Here is a 16,527-nt window from a genome sequence, read left to right as displayed (position 1 = left end):
GCTAGATTCTATTGGTTCAGAGGCTCGTTTGAAAGGCAAAGCTGTGATTGAGCTTTGAGTGGACCTTTGGAGTGAGATAAGTATCTTGCCTAATTTTGTTGAGGGAATTTTTTTTACTATTTGACATTGTTTGCTACATGCGAGGGCAATACATATATGAGGTGACGAGCATATATGCATGTGCGAGGGTTAACCATGCTCGGGGGTAAATTATGTTACTCCCTCTATTTCAGTTTATATGAACCTATTTCCTTTTTGGTTCATTCCAAAAGGAATGACCCCTTTCTAAATTTGAAAATAATTTAGCCTAAACTTCCAATTCTACCCTTAATGAGAAGCTTTTATAACCACACAAATACTCAGGACCCCTTTTTGACTTGTTTAGGACCACAAATTCTAAAAGTCTTCATTTGTTCTTAAACTCCGTGCCTAGTCAAACAGGTTCACATAAATTAGAACGGAGAGAGTATAAATTGTGTCTTGTAGAATCACGTGACCCTCTTGCCTCATGCCTTACTTGACTCCTAGATACTAAGAACATAGTATTAAATGTTAGAACTAAGACTTAGCTTATTATAACTTGGTCGAATTTGACGGAATTCTGAGAATACATTGGTGTGTTTAGTTCGGTCATCAATATGCATAATCATTAATACATTGCTACGACCGATATTCTTGAGATACTAGATTCTATACTTGTGTTGTAGATCATTTTTTAGATTTATTAGAATACTTGTATAATAAGGTTCTTGCGGGTTTATTAAACTATTGTTGGCTTGAAAAGTTGTGATTGTGATTCATTTGGAATATTCATTTAAACACTCTCCCTGACGCTATTTATGCTTCCTGCCTTATTTGTCGTTGATATACATATGCTTGGTAAGGAAGAGTGTAAAGCACAAAGGGTGATGACGTGCCTTTGTTTATACATTATCATGTGAGGGAGAGTGTAAAGCATGAAGGGTGATGTCGTGCCATATTATTGAGTGTAAAAGTATGAAGGGTGATGCCGTGCCATATTATTGAGAGTAAAAGCATGAAGGGTGATGTCGTGCCATATTATTGAGAGTAAAAGCATGAAGGGTGAAGTCGTGCCATATCGTTTGTGAGTAAAAGCACGAAAGGTGATGTCGTGCCAGTTCATTTATATTATCATGCATTATGTTGTGAAATCTTACCTTTGTGTATACGTTCATGCCATTACATTGAGCTGTTATTGTTGTATTTATGGTTCTTATATGACTTGTCATTAATGCCATGTTCTTGTTCTTTATCTTATTTGTCATTGCGTCATTCATGCCTTCTACTTGCTAAACTTGCAAATATCATGCCTACTTCCTGCTGTCATAATTATATCTTTGCCGTATCTATTTTGGTTGCACTTAATACATGCCTTCTACCGTGTTAATCATTCATGCTTCCACTTGTTAACGCATAAAGATCATGTGTTCCCCTCTTATTCGTTATATTTGTACTTATGCCTCCACCATGCTAGTTAGTTGAAGTTATAATCATTTTTCCTGATTGTTGTCATCACCTCTATACTTTCCGCCTAGTCTGTTACTGATGCCCTTATGTACATTTTCGCTGCTTGCGTATTTCCTACTTTGTCATTTCTGTTATCGGCATTTCTGCCATCCGGTTAGTACTGTTGTATGCATATTTGGTGAGGATGAGATAAATAGACGAAGGGTGTTACCGTGCAATTGACTTGATATCAGAGTATATTCCTCACGTTATGAAAGTTATGGGGTGACTATTGTGGTTTATTGGTTTCGCTCTAAGGAAAAGATTGGTTGAGATATTGGAAACTGTTGAATTGTGATCTCTTCTAGTACTCTGTTATTGCTTTGTACATTCGTTTCGTGTACTCTATCTTGTTATACTGTAGTATAGTTCTATTGCTAGATTTTGGTGCAGATTTTTATTAGTGAGCATCTTTTTACTAAAAAGCCTCGTCACTACTTCGACAAGATTATACAAAATACTTACTGGGTACATGGGGTCGGTTGTACTCATACTACACTTCTGCACCTTGCGTGCAGATTTTTGGAGCGGAGCTGCTGGTGATGTCGGGAGCTGACCCTGAAGATGTTCGTGCATTCCGGATATAGCTGCCACTTGTCCTTGGTAGCTTTAGATTTTGTTAATTTGTTTATGTAATTTTCAAACAGATCGTGTAATTATCTGTATCAGCTTTGTAAATTCCAAGTCTTAGAAGCTCATGATTCGTACTACCAGTTCTTGGGTTAATTTGTAAAAGTTCAGATATTCCTTCACTATCTTTCCTATAATTTCATCTGGCTTGCATTGTTGGTTGGTTGGCTTACCTAGCAGGTCAAGTTAGGTGCCATCACAACTTGTTATTTTTGGGTCGTGGCAAGTTGGTATCACAACACTAGGTTCGTAGGTTCTACGAGTCATGATCAAGTATCTAGTAGTCTTTCGGATCGGTATGATGACTTCCATACCTATCTTCGAGAGGCTGCAGGGCATTTAGGATAAACTTCCCATCTTTCTTTCCTTATCGTGCAGCATTGATTCAGCTTGGAGCGTAACTATTTGAATTCCTTCTACGCTTTCTTATGCATGTGCGAGCGCTCGGTATCGGCGGAGCATCGACGACTTGTGAGTCCATGGATGAGATGTGAGATATGATTCATGTGTGCGGATGATGGGTCAGTCTGGAGGACTTGAGGCCGAGTTTTGACTGCAGCTTGAGCACGGGTATTTCGGTCGTGTGAGCATGTGCTTTTAGACTTATACATCCGGTAGTTTCCCTATGAGTGAAATTCGTGGCAGGCGAGTGGTTGGATGACTAAATGACGAGTAGAATGTGACTACGGGCTATGTTCAGATAATTTGAAGATGACGAGAAGAGTCTTCTTGGGGTGTAAAAAAGGGCTAATGGGTGCTTGATTTCTGTCTTGATGTGGCGTATAGTCTCGAGTTGTGAGTAAATTGAAAGGTTTTCATGTTGTTTAATTGTGATACGAATTTGATTCTCATCCCTTATTGATGAGTTCAGACCCAGGAAGATTAAGTGGTGGCATAGCAGTTGTGGCTAGAGTTTAAGATTTACATGGGATGGTGTCGAGGCTCGCGGTTTTTCTATATCATTGTGGATTATGCATTTTATTAACGAGAAGACTAAGTGGTGGAGGAAGCGACTTTAGATTCACAGAAGGTCTCTTCAGAGCGGGTGCCTCGGTTGTGGTACTTTGGGATTCTAAGAGGGAATGCAGTGACTTATAGGCCTTAATGCGGTGTGGTTTTTATGCTAGAATATCTTATGGCGAGTTTGGGGTAAGGATCGTGGCATTCTCGCAAGGAGGGGTATCAACTTGAGGGTAATTTGGAAGGAACTCAGAGAAAACAGGACGGTTTGATAGTAAATTGGATCAACACGGTAATGATATGATCAGTTCTTTGGGTACTTATGATGTGGTAGGTCTCCACAGGTGTTTCATGGCAATGATCATAGGTTTTGGGCAATTGCGTGGCTTGGTTGAGTTAGAGGGATTGTTCTGATAGCTTGGTTATGTGCAAACGGATTCCAAGGGGTTCTCGATGATTTCTATCACGGTTCGAGGTGAATATTTCCTACTGGTGTGAGGAACATGTTGCGTATTGGGATTTCCTTATGGATGAGATCAAATAGAAGGTTTCTGACTGATTGGGATTGAGTTTTGCATGTGCAAGGTCACGATTCAGTTTTGAAGGGAAGGTCATGAATTCTTAGACAGCACTGATGGTTTCAGATGTCTAGATGGATGCTATTACTACTTGGTATTGCCTGAGAAGGGTGTGCATTTCATAGGGCGCATTGTGTTTTGACTTACGGATTCCTCATTGATATTGCGGTGCTCGCCTGGTTAGTCAACTGCTGAGATTCAGATTTTGTTATGTGGCATGAAAGAATTATAGAAGTATTCCTCGTGGGATGATCGTATACGAGAGATATGTTAGACATTTGGGCGGTGAAGTTGGGATCGGGTAGGGTGATTCGTGTGTTCTATGGATTTGGAGACTGGGAGTTCTCAGAAGCATATTGTTTCGTGGTTGTGGACTGTGAAATATGTCCAAAGCTAGCCAGATGATAGTGTGTGTTATGGTTATGTCCTTGTGGACTTTTGGAGGGCTAATTGTCCGTTCGGGGATGACCGAAGTTGATTTGGGGGGACATTGGTAGGCGCAATGAGGATGTGTATTCTGTATCAGATCGGATTTTCTTGCTCCTACACAGCTGTTACCACAGATATATCGTCGGGTGGAATAAATGCTATTTGCGCCTTGGTCCGTGTTACGTGTTCCTCTCTTATGCTATGACGGATTGTGAAAGTTGCATGGTTCTTCGCACGCATATTGTAATTCAGTTTAGGCCTCATGGCGCTATGGGCGAGATGGCCTTCGTGATGTTGATTTGCTTATTGCACCATAGTTGTGCTTGTCCTTTTCAATATCGTTTGTTCCTAATAATTTTCCCACAGTTATATTTTGTGCACTCTATTGTGCTTGATATTGACGCATATGTGATTAGTGAGCCCGAGTATTATGGCTCGATGGGTACCCTATATAGATTGATATGATGGAATCGGATTGCACGCCACAACGGTATTGTGATGAAATATAACTCCTGATGCTTACTTCGTGTAGTATTACTTTCACCTTGTTGAAAATAGTTAATAGGAAAATGCTAAAATTTCCTTGCCTGCTTATCTTGTTTAGTAGTCTTCTTATTTAGCTCTCTTACTGTTATCTGTCATGTCTGAATTATTACTTGTTGGCGTTCGGGGCCGTGTTGTGTGGGGCTCCATATGATTATTATTGATACTTGTCGGCGGGGCTGCTTGTATTGGCTGAGATAAGGTTTCTAGACTTGAGATTTGCACTATTGTATTGGGATGAGGAAGGTTTGAGAGAATAATACCATATTTTGCTGAGGATTTGGGGCAATGGCTCTGGTCAGACGAGTGAGTTTCTTGGCTTATTGATCAGATGAGTGGTTAAGAGGTTATGCGTGTTTCTTTCATCATCGACAGAGTATGAAGGTTTTGAACGAGGCTCTAATCGATATGATGTTTGCTACCGGCACGAATTTGTTTTGGGGCAGTAATGGTGGTCAGCAGCTCCTGCTGTGAGTGTCTGAGTGATGGGGTTGTACCATGTGATTTCATCTTGAGGTTATAGTTATGACCTAATACAACCTGTTCGGGTTTATACAGTATGTAGATGTGAGATTCGGGTCTTATAATGAATTCGGGATGTTAGAGATTGGGTTCTAAGGTTTAAGGACCAAGGTCAAAGTAAGGATCTCTAGTCATATTGCGTTGGTTGGCTTATATGGAGCAGGGTGACGTGGGATCACTTCCGGGTATATGCATAGTAAGGTTACACTGTGGTTTGATAGCTTTGGAACGACTCATGGCACGTTCGAGGACGAACGCATGTTTAAGTGGTGAAGAATGTGATGACCCGATAGGTTATCTTATGTTTTAGACTTAATTCTGCGCTTTGAAGCCTCAAATACCTCATTTTAGCCCTTCTCGATTTGCGTGCACAATCTGGGTGTTTTCCCTGTAAGCTTTTATGTTAAAACTAATAAAAATATGAAATTTCTGCCTTAAAAGCCATTTAAGTTGACTTTGGTCAACGTTTTGAGCAAATGGACTTGGATCCATGTTTTGATGGTCCCGATGGGTCCATATCGTGATTTGGGACTTGGGCGTATGCCCGAAATCGAATTCAGAAGTCCCTAGCTCGAGTTATCATATTTTCTTGAAATTTGAAAGGCTTAATGAATATAAAGGTTTGGTCGATGTTTGAAATTATTAATACCGGGTCCGTACTTTGGTTCCGAAATCCGGTATAGATTTATTTCTATATTTATGACGTGTTTGTCAAATTTGCTGAGAAACGATGTTGGTTTGGCGTGATTCGGACGTCCATTTGTATAGCAATTTTAAAATTTTCTTGAAAATTTTCTTTGATTTGGTGTCTGATTCGTAGTCCTAGGCATTATTTTAGTGATTTGATCGCGCGAGCGTGTTCGTATGATGTTTTTAGACTTGTGTGCATAGTTAGTTTAGAGCCCCGATGGCTCGAGTGAGTTTCAGATAGGCTTCGGAGTGAATTGCACTTAGAACATTTGCTGGTGTTTGCAACTTTTGGGAACTGGCCTCTGATCTTGCATTTGCGAGATCAGAGTTCGCATTTGCGAACATTTCCACCTTCTGTCATGCTCGTATTTGCGATCCATTTCTTCGCATTTGCGAAGTGTGCCCGGGTCAGCCTAGGTTCGCATTTGCGATCATGAGGTCGCATTTGCGGAAGGCCAGTGTTCACAATTGCGAATAATGTTTCGCATTTGCGATGGGAGGTGGGAGGGGGATTCTTCGCATTTGCGATCACTGAGGCGCATTTGCGATCCAGCCAGAGTTCGCATTTGCAAAGAAAGCATAGGTGTGATGGTTCTCGCATTTGCGATGAATTCTTCGCATTTGCGGGGCTCGCATTTGCGAATCCTAGGTTGCAAATGCGACATCTGCAACTGATCAAACATGACTTAGACGGGATTTTTGGTTCATTCTTCAAAGTTTCAAAACCTAAAACCTTAGAGGCGATTTTTCCAAGACTCTTTCTTCCCCAAATCATTGGTAAGTGATTCTAACCTATTTTCTTTCAATCTTTCACTACTTTTTCATAAGATTTCAACCTAAAATCTAGTATTTTCATGGTGGAAATTGGGGGTTTGAGTAGACATAGGAATTTTTATAAAATGGGGATTTAGACCTCAAATTGAGGTCGGGTTTCAAAATAAATCACATAACCGGGCTCGGGGGCGAATGGGTAATCGGGTTTCGGTTCAAATTTCGGGTTTGGACCAAGCGGGCCCGGGAGTTGACTTTTGTTGACTTTTTCAATAATGACCTAAATTGAATCCTTTGCAATCGTGGGTAGTTCTTAAGGCTTAATTTGAATCATGTGGTTGGTAATTTACTTGATTCTATTGGTTGAGAGGCTCGTTTGAAAGGCAAAGCTGTGATTGAGCTTTAAGTGGACCTTTGGAGCGGGGTAAGTATCTTGCCTAACTTTGTTGAGGGAATTTTTCCTACTATTTGACATTATTTGCTACATGCAGGGATGATACATATATGAGGTGACGAGCAAATATGTATGTGTAAGGGTTAACCATGCTCAGGGGTAAATTATGTTATAAATTATGTCTTGTACAATCACGTGACCCTCTTGCCTCATGCCTTGCTTGACTCCTAGATACTAAGAACATAGTATTAAATGTTAGAACTAAGACTTAGATTATTATAACTTGGTCAAATTTGACAGAATTCTGAGAATACATTGGTATGCTTAGTTCGGTCATCAATATGCATAATCATTAATACATTGCTCGACCGATATTCTTGATATACTAGATTATATACTTGTGTTGTAGATCATTTGTGAGATTTGTTGAAATACTTGAATAATAAGGTTCTTGCGGGTTTATTGAACTATTGTTGGCTTGAAAAGTTGTGATTGTGATTCATTTGGAATATTCGTTTAAACACTCTCCTTGACGTTATTTATGCTTCCTGCTTTGTTTGTCATTTATATACATATGCTTGGTAAGGAAGAGTGTAAAACACGAAGGGTGATGACGTGCTTTTATTTATACATTATCATGTGAGGGAGAGTGTAAAGCACGAAGGGTGATGCCGTCCCATATTATTGAGAGTAAAAGCACGAAGGATGATGCCGTGCCATATTATTGAGAGCAAAAGCACGAAGGGTGATGCCGTGCCATATTATTGAGAGTAAAAGCACGAAGGGTGATGCTGTGCCATATCATTAGTGAGTAAAATCACGAAGGGTGATGCCGTACCATGTTATGTGAGTATAAAGCACGAAGGGTGATGCCATGCCAGATCATTTATATTATCATGAATTATGTTGTGATAGCTTTCCTTTGTGTATACGTTCATGCCGTTATATTGAGCTGTTATTTTTGTATTTATGGTTCTTATATGACTTGTCGTTAATTCCCTGTTCTTGTTCTTTATCTTATTTATTATTGTGTCATTCATGCCTTCTACTTGCTAAACTTGCAAATACCATGCCTACTTTATGTTGTCATAATTATATCTTTACTGTATCTATTTTGGTTGCACTTAGTACATGCCTTCTACCGTGTTAGTCATTCATGCATCTACTTGTTAAGGTATAAAGATCATGTGTTCCCCTCTTATTCGTTATATTTATACTTATGCCTCCACCATGCTAGTTAAAGTTACATTCGTTTTTCCTGATTGTTGTCATCACCTCTATGCTTTCCGCCTAGTCTGTTACTGATGCCTTTATGTACATTTTCGTTCATTATTGCTACTTGCGTATTTTTTACTTTGTCATTTCTGTTATCGACATTTCTGCCATCTGGTTGGTACTGTTATATGTATATTTGGTGAGGATGAGATAAATGCACGAAGGGTGTTGTTGTGTAATTGACTTGATATCAGAGTATATTCCTCACATTGTGAAAGTTATGGGGTGACTATTGTGGTTTATTGGTTTCGCTCTAAGGAAAAGATTGGTTGAGATATTAAAAACTGTTGAATTGTGATCTCTTCTAGTACTCTGTTATTGCTTTGTACATTCGTTCCGTGTACTCTATCCACCTGGTATACTGTAGTATAGTTCTATTGCTAGATTTCGGTGCAGATTTTTATTAGTGAGCATCTTTTTACTAAAAAGCCTCATCACTACTTCGACGAGGTTAGACAAAATACTTACTGGGTACATGGGGTCGGTTATACTCATACTACACTTCTACACCTTGCGTGCAGATTTTTGGAGCGGAGCTGCTGGTGATGTCGGGAGCTGACCCTGAAGATGTTCGTGCATTCCGAATATAGCTGCCACTTGTCCTTGGTAACTTTAGATTTTGTTAATCTGCTTATGTAATTTTCAAACAGATCGTGTAATTATTTGTATCAGCTTTGTAAATTCCAAATCTTAGAAACTCATGATTCGTATTACTAGTTCTTGGGTTAATTTGTAAAAGTTTAGATATTCCTTCACTTTCTTTCCTATAATTTCATTTGGCTTGCATTGTTGGCTAGTTGGCTTACCTAGCGGGCCGAGTTAGGTGTCATCGTGACTTGTAATTTTTGGGTCGTGACACATAGTCTAAAAGAGATATTAGGTAGATGCAATAGCATAGCGTATTACTATCTTTTACAATAAAATATCTATAATTAGAACTACTATATAAGAACTAAACTAAATTATCATCGTCTTTGCAGGTTTAGAAAATATCATTTTTTTAACACAACTACTGAAACACTCATTTTTGTCATAAAAATAAATATAGTGTTGCATTTATTTTAATGTTAATTGCTATTTTTATACATGATTCATTCTTTTTATATATAACATTTTTCATATTGACGCGGTATACACATACGAAGCACGTAGTACTCTAAAACTAGTAGTTTAGAAATAATAGAGCTTGCTAATATATTCTCAGAGTTTATTTATGTACAAGGCAATGCATCCATTTTTAATAACTACAACTTATTGCCTAAATTTAGAATGTTATTATATAAGCCAATGAATTTTAGTGGACGTTGGGTTTTACGAGAGGCAGAGCCAAGATTTGAAACTTATGGGTTTGGGAACTAACCTTTTTAAGTTGTTAGGTTTTAAATTAATAATTTGTATATTTTTAATATTTTTTTAAAAGATAAATATTGAATTTGAATCAAAATTATTGGGTTCGATCGAAACCGACACTCTAATTTCCCCTGGTTTCAACTGTTGAGCGTCGCCTGACTGCATATTAGGAGCCGACGCTAGCGCCCCTATCTCCTGTTAGGAACACGACTAAGTTTAATTAAGGGATTTTTCATTTTTAGTCCGCATCAGAAATAATTTATATTTATTAGTTAAAATAATATATAAAATTTATATAATTTTTTTTATATAACATATAAAATATATATGTATACAAAAATATACAATATATATATATATATATATATATATATATATATATATATATTACTATTATTTTGAGAACGGCTATACAGTGTTATTTAATTGATTAAGTACGATGCAGAATGCATGATACAGACTGATGTTGAAGAAGAGTTTACCTTGCCAACAAGGATGGCTAATTAATAAAGACACGTCAATTGCAATTATAGATTTGACACCCTAGTATTATAGGAGTAGGGGCCGTTTTGTTTATGGGATTAGGTGGGATATTCTAATTTAAAATTTGAGTTTAATTTTACCCGGTATTTTGTTGAAGGTATTAGCTAAATCAGGACAAATTTTATATCATAATCTTGATATTACTTATCACATCCAAAAAAATAATCTCAAAATTATAATTTCGAGATTGTATTGTTAATCCTTGAATAGCTCTCCTCAGAACCACGACCCTTATAACTATTATACAGCTGAGAAGACTTCAATTGAATAACAATAATGCAATTGAATAACAATAATGGTGGGACCCAAGCTCACCTGATCCATGCATGGTAAAATCAAGGACTAAGAAAATTAATATTTTTGCATAGTTGCTAATATATATAGGGGGATATATATTACAGATATGAAGGCTGCAAAACTGATGAACTAATTAAATGAACTTTTTGCAGACATGTTCCCTTTATTAAATTGTATCAAAAGCTCTTTCTTCTCTTTATCTTTTTCAAGTGTTGCTTTACTTGTTGTGAAGAATTGACTGGATTTTAACCTAAACTATTCGAATAGCTGGTTCATATATTTATTAGAAACTATAGTTAACATTAAAAGGAACATATTAAAGCTATTGCGTATATATATATATATATATATATATATATATATATATATATATATATATATATATATATATATATATATATATGAATTTCTTTGTTTCCATTTTAAGCAACATTCATAAACAAGTTGAATTATTTTAAGCAATCTTAGGAATGCATCATTTTCCAACACTGAATAGTATCAACACATTATCTAAAATGACTACGACAAAGTGGTTCAAAATCAATACTCCAAATACTTAAAACATATATTTATCTCATTTAAGGGACAGGCAGCAAACACAGTGTTATCTTATCACCAACTTGTGTCAACTGTACCCCAAGAGGGAAAGGAAAGTGGTTTGCTAGTGGCTTCAAGTGTGTGTATGTGTTGTGGGGGGGGGGGGAGGAAGAATTGGACAGAACAAGTTAAACCGAATATATAATATAAAGCTTTGTTACTTTGTTGAGTATTAGTTTAATATAGCTATAATATTGTAGCCATTAATTTAAGGAGCATGGGGCTTAAAAGTGTAGCAAAAAAAAAGGATGTATCTGTCACTTTCCACTTAATAAGGGGCCTTCATGCAATCCTAGGTTTGTTCCCCCCCCCCCCCCCAAAATCATCGTTCAAGACCTAATTAATCAAGACTATTCCTCTTTACTTAATGAAAAACGATTTATAATTTTTTAATTGCTAACTAAAAAGCGGATAAAAAACAAAGAACCTACACGTAAAAAAAAATGGAAGACAGTTAACCTAATCAAGATTCAAAATTCGAAGTTTATAGGTTCGTACTACGATCTTAAATTAATATATAATAATAATTCAGTTTACGGTCAATTTTTTTTTTATATTTACTTAATACACATATAAAATTTGGACAAAAAGCTACTAAATTCATGTAAATCCACTAGTCTTGGTATTGGATCCGCTTCAACCGTAATCGTTGCCTGACCTAGACAAGTGGTTTTAAACCGAAAACTTCTGTTAGGTTCTTAGTAGCAGTCGACAACCCCAAAATGAGTCGATCCCCGGTGGCAAAAATCATCTCAAAGCTGAAGTATTCGATTTTGACTTCGTAGAGCCGGTGCTGTTGTTGCCTGCGCGTAGGGCCGTCCCTCACTTCTGTCCCGGGGCGCTAAGGAGCTTTTGTTTTTGCAACAGACGGCAGTGTTTTGCTGACGCCTTGAATCAAGATTTTATTGCGTTCATTTCGTTGGCAGAAATAATCCATTCCATTCGAGGCTTCGAGGAACCCAAAAACGAAATATTTTGACTTCAGAATCAATGATAGATAGACAAGGCCCTACCATTAGATTGATAAAAATAATGTACATCCGCCCCTACTTGTATTGACACATACTGGCTTGTTGTAGCCGCATTAATTTTTATAAATATTAAAATGAGATGAACTTAATATAGCGAAATGACTAGTAGTGTATAGTCGATCAAAATTAATTGAAGCGTAATAATAGTTAAAACACTGTTGGTTTAATGGTTACCTCTACAAATTGTTAGTAGTACTTTAGTCAATTATCGAAGATGACTTTGAGAAAATAAATTGTGACTTGTGTCGAGAAATAGAAGCGTACAAAATACCATTGTTCGGCAATAGAAGTAGGGCCTTCAAAAATTTAACCTGATACTTGAGGATAATTAAAATGAATGAAAACCTAGTAGAAAAAGAACAATAATGTGACAGGAATATATTTTTATTGAAAAATAAAAAATAATATATTATTAATATTTGGTAAGTTATCTCGACACAGTTGGTTTTGCTGTTTTGCAGTTGGTAAGTGCTGTTTTAATTTTTTTTTCTCCATAAAATATCAAATCAGAATACGATTACTGTTAAAAAATCTTCTTGAACAACAGCTATTTAAAAACAAATTATATGCCACTATCTATTTCCCGAAAAACTTAGTGGGTGTTTGGATTGACTTATATTAAGTACTTATTGGCTTTTAAATATTTTTTTAGTTTTTGTAGTATTTGACAATAATAAAAAGTGCTTAAAAGCATTTATTTTTAGGCATGAAAAGTACAAAAATAAGCCAAAAGTCAAAAGTTGGGTATTACTAACTTATGATTTTTGATTTTTAGCTTATAAGCTACAGTACTTTTTAAAAGCCAATTCAAACACCCTCTTAGTATTAATTTCAAAAGGTATTTTCACTTTTCAAAAAATTCAAATGAATAATAATATACGAAAAAAGGAGTTTTGTTATGAATATATTATATTATGGATGTTCATTTAGTACTCCGTTGTAAATAAGTTTCCTGAAGAAACTTATTCATATGAGACTCCGCCATAAATATATTTATCTATTTAGTACTCTATTGGAAACAAGCCTCCTGAAGAAGCTTATCCTTTCGGTACTCCGTTATGGATAAATATTACCCCCGGTAGAAGATTATCTATATCTGGTACAATGAGATTATCCTTTCGGTACTCCGTTATAGATAAATATTATCCGGGTAGAAGATTATCTATATCTGGTACAATAGCAGCTTACACAGTAGCTTGGAGTAGCAGCTTAAACAACAACTTGGAGTAGCAACTTACACAACAACTTGCAGTAGCAACTTACAAACAGCTTACACAGCAGCTTGCAGTAGGAACTTACACAACAACTTCTTTTCTTCTATGAATAGAGGAGATTTCAGTTCATTATGTACATCAGTTTGAAGTTGAATAATATTTCAGTTTCTCTCTATACTTGTCTTTACTTTACAGTCTTTATTTTATAACACGTTATCAGCACGAGACTCTGCCATCTCGAGCAAATACTTTGAAATTATCAGAGGTACGAACTTTCTTTTCCAAATAATGTCAAATCTTTCTAAACTTGAATTTGTAGCCCTGGATATATCGGGCAAAAGCTACATGTCTTGGATGCTTGATGCTGAAATTCATCTTGATGCGATGGGTCTGACAAACACCATCAAGGACACAAATCAAACATCAAACCAAGACCTGCCAAAGCAATGATATTCCTACGTCGTCACCTTGATGAAATCTTGAAAATGGAATATCTCACTATTAAAGATCCAGTCATACTGTGGAATAATTTGAAAGATAGATATGACCACCTGAAGATGGTCGTTCTTGCATATGCACGTTATGATTGGACTCATCTAAGGCTACAAGATTTTAAATCTATTAGTGAGTATAATTCTGTTATGTTCAGAATTATTTTTCAATTAAAATTATATGGTGATATTATTATTAATCATGATATGTTAGAAAAAACTTTCACCACTTTTTATGCCTCGAATATACTCCTGCAACAGCAATATCGAGAGATGAGATTCAAAAAATATTTTGAACTTATCTCACATCTTCTTATAGCCGAGCAACATAATGAGCTATTAATGAAAAATCATGAAAGTCGACATACTGGTTCTTATCCATTCCCTGAAGTGAATGAAACGAACTTCCACCAAGCTAAGCGTGGAAGAGGTCGTGGCCCCAGTCGTGGTCATGGTCGTAGTCGGGGAAGAAACTCTAATCATGATAATAATAATGCACTAAAGAACCTTCCTCACCACCAGCAGTGGAAAAGGAAGGAACAAAAGTATGAAGTGGTGCAAGCAACAAATTCAAAAAATGCATGCGATAGATGTGGAGGAAAAGGGCACCGGTCACGTACATGTCGTACGCCAAAGCACCTGGTTGAGCTTTATCAAGCCTCCTTGAAGAAGACAGAGAAAAAGGCTGAAGCAGATTTTATTTCCGAAGATAATTTGGATGCATTTGGATGTAGCTGATTACTTTGCACTCCCAGAAGGAGAAACACGTCATGTGATCGGTGATGAATTTGTAGAAATATAAATATTTTAATTTTTATTGTTTATAGTAGATAGTATGGTTATGTAATTGTTGTACATAAATAAAAAGTTATGCTTTGATAATGATGTTTACTACTCCCTCCGTTTTAATTTATGTGAACCCATTTGACTGGGTACGGAGTTTAAGAAAAGAGAGAAGACTTTTGAACTTGTAGTATAGAATGAGGCACATATATTTTGTGTGGCTATAAATCATTACATAAAGGTAAATTATTTTTAAATAAGGAAAGAGGTCATTCTTTTTGGCACGGACTAAAAAGGAAATAGGTTCACATAAATTGAAACGGAAGGAGTATAATTTATTTTGTTTATGTCATTTTGAAGAATATGGATAATCCTCAAATTATGTTTAGATCAAAGACCAATCATGAAGATATTTGTATAATTGATAGTGGAACAACTCATGCCATATTTAAAGATCAGAGATACTTTTCTTATTTGGATAAGGAAAAAGCAAATATTTCAACAATTTCTGGTAGTATAAGTTTGATTGAAGGTTCCGGAAGAGCCATTACATTTATGTCTAAGGGAACAAAACTTATTATAGACAATGCATTGTTCTCCTCCAAATTCCGAAGAAACTTGTTGAGTTTTATAGATATCCGCCGAAATGGGTATCATGTTGAGACGATAGATGAAATGAATGTAGAATATTTTTGTATTACAAAGAATATTTCTGGCCAAAAGTGCATTGTAGAAAAGTTACCAACTATATCTTTTGGCTTATACTATTCAAAGGTTAGTACAATTGAAGCACACTCTATCGTAAAGCAGAAGTTTACTTATTCAAATACTTTTGTGCTTTGGCATGGCCGTTTGGGCCATCCTGGATTAATAATGATGAGACGAATTACTGAAAATTCGAGTGGGCATCCATTAAAGAACCTAAAGATTCTTACAAATGATAAATTTTCTTGTGATGCTTGTTATCAAGGCAAAATGATCACTAGACCATCACCAATGAAGGTTGGTATTGAATCCCCTACCTTTTTAAAACGTATACATGGGGATATATATGGACCTATTCACCCACCAAGTGGACTGTCTAGATATTTTATGGTCCTAATAGATGCATCTTCAAGATGGTCTCATGTGTGCCTACTATCATCTCGCAACCTGGCGTTTGCAAAGCTATTAGCCCAAATAATTCGATTAAGGGCATAATTTCCAGATTATCCTATAAAGGCTATTCACCTTGATAATGCTGGAGAATTCTCATCTCAAGCTTTTGATGATTATTGTCTATCAGTTACGATAAAAGTTGAACATCCTGTAGCTTATGTTCATACTCAAAATGGCCTTGCAGAGTCATTTATTAAACGCCTGCAATTGATAGCAAGACCACTAATTATGAAAATAAAATTTTTCACTACTGTTTAGGGTCATGCTATCTTGCATGTAGCATCACTTATCCGTCTTAGACTGACACATTATAATAAATACTCTCCGTCATAATTAGTTTTTAGTTATGAACCAAATGTTGCCCATCTACGAATTTTCGGATGTGCTGTATATGTGCCAGTAGCACCACCACAATGCAGTAAGATGAGCCCATAGAGAAGGTTAGGAATATATGTTGGGTTCGAATCACCCTCTATTATTCGCTATATTGAACCATTGACAGGAGATTTATTTACTTCTCGATTTGTAGATTGTCGGTTTGATGAAATAAATTTTTCACAATTAGGGGAGAGAAAAAGGAAATCAAAAGAGAAATTATGTGGAAAGTTTCATCATTATCTCATTTTGATACACGTACCCCTATATGTAATCAGGAGGTCCAGAAGATCATCCATTTACAAAATATAGCAAATCAAATGCGAGACGCATTTACTGATTTGAAAAGGATAACTAAGTCACATATCC

At 36.3% G+C, this 16,527-nt stretch overlaps 1 protein-coding gene across 1 annotated transcript; it reads left to right on the top strand.

Moving 5' to 3' along the window:
- Positions 1 to 14,184: 14,184 nt before the first annotated feature.
- LOC138908367 (uncharacterized) lies at positions 14,185 to 14,580 on the top strand. Its single transcript, XM_070199029.1, has one exon. The coding sequence runs from the start codon at positions 14,185 to 14,187 to the stop codon at positions 14,578 to 14,580; it is 396 nt and encodes a 131-aa protein (XP_070055130.1).
- Positions 14,581 to 16,527: the final 1,947 nt, after the last annotated feature.

Source organism: Nicotiana tomentosiformis, chromosome 3, assembly GCF_000390325.3.
Source record: "Nicotiana tomentosiformis chromosome 3, ASM39032v3, whole genome shotgun sequence".
Lineage (NCBI taxonomy): Eukaryota > Viridiplantae > Streptophyta > Magnoliopsida > Solanales > Solanaceae > Nicotiana > Nicotiana tomentosiformis.
This window is presented reverse-complemented; position numbering and strand designations above follow the sequence as displayed.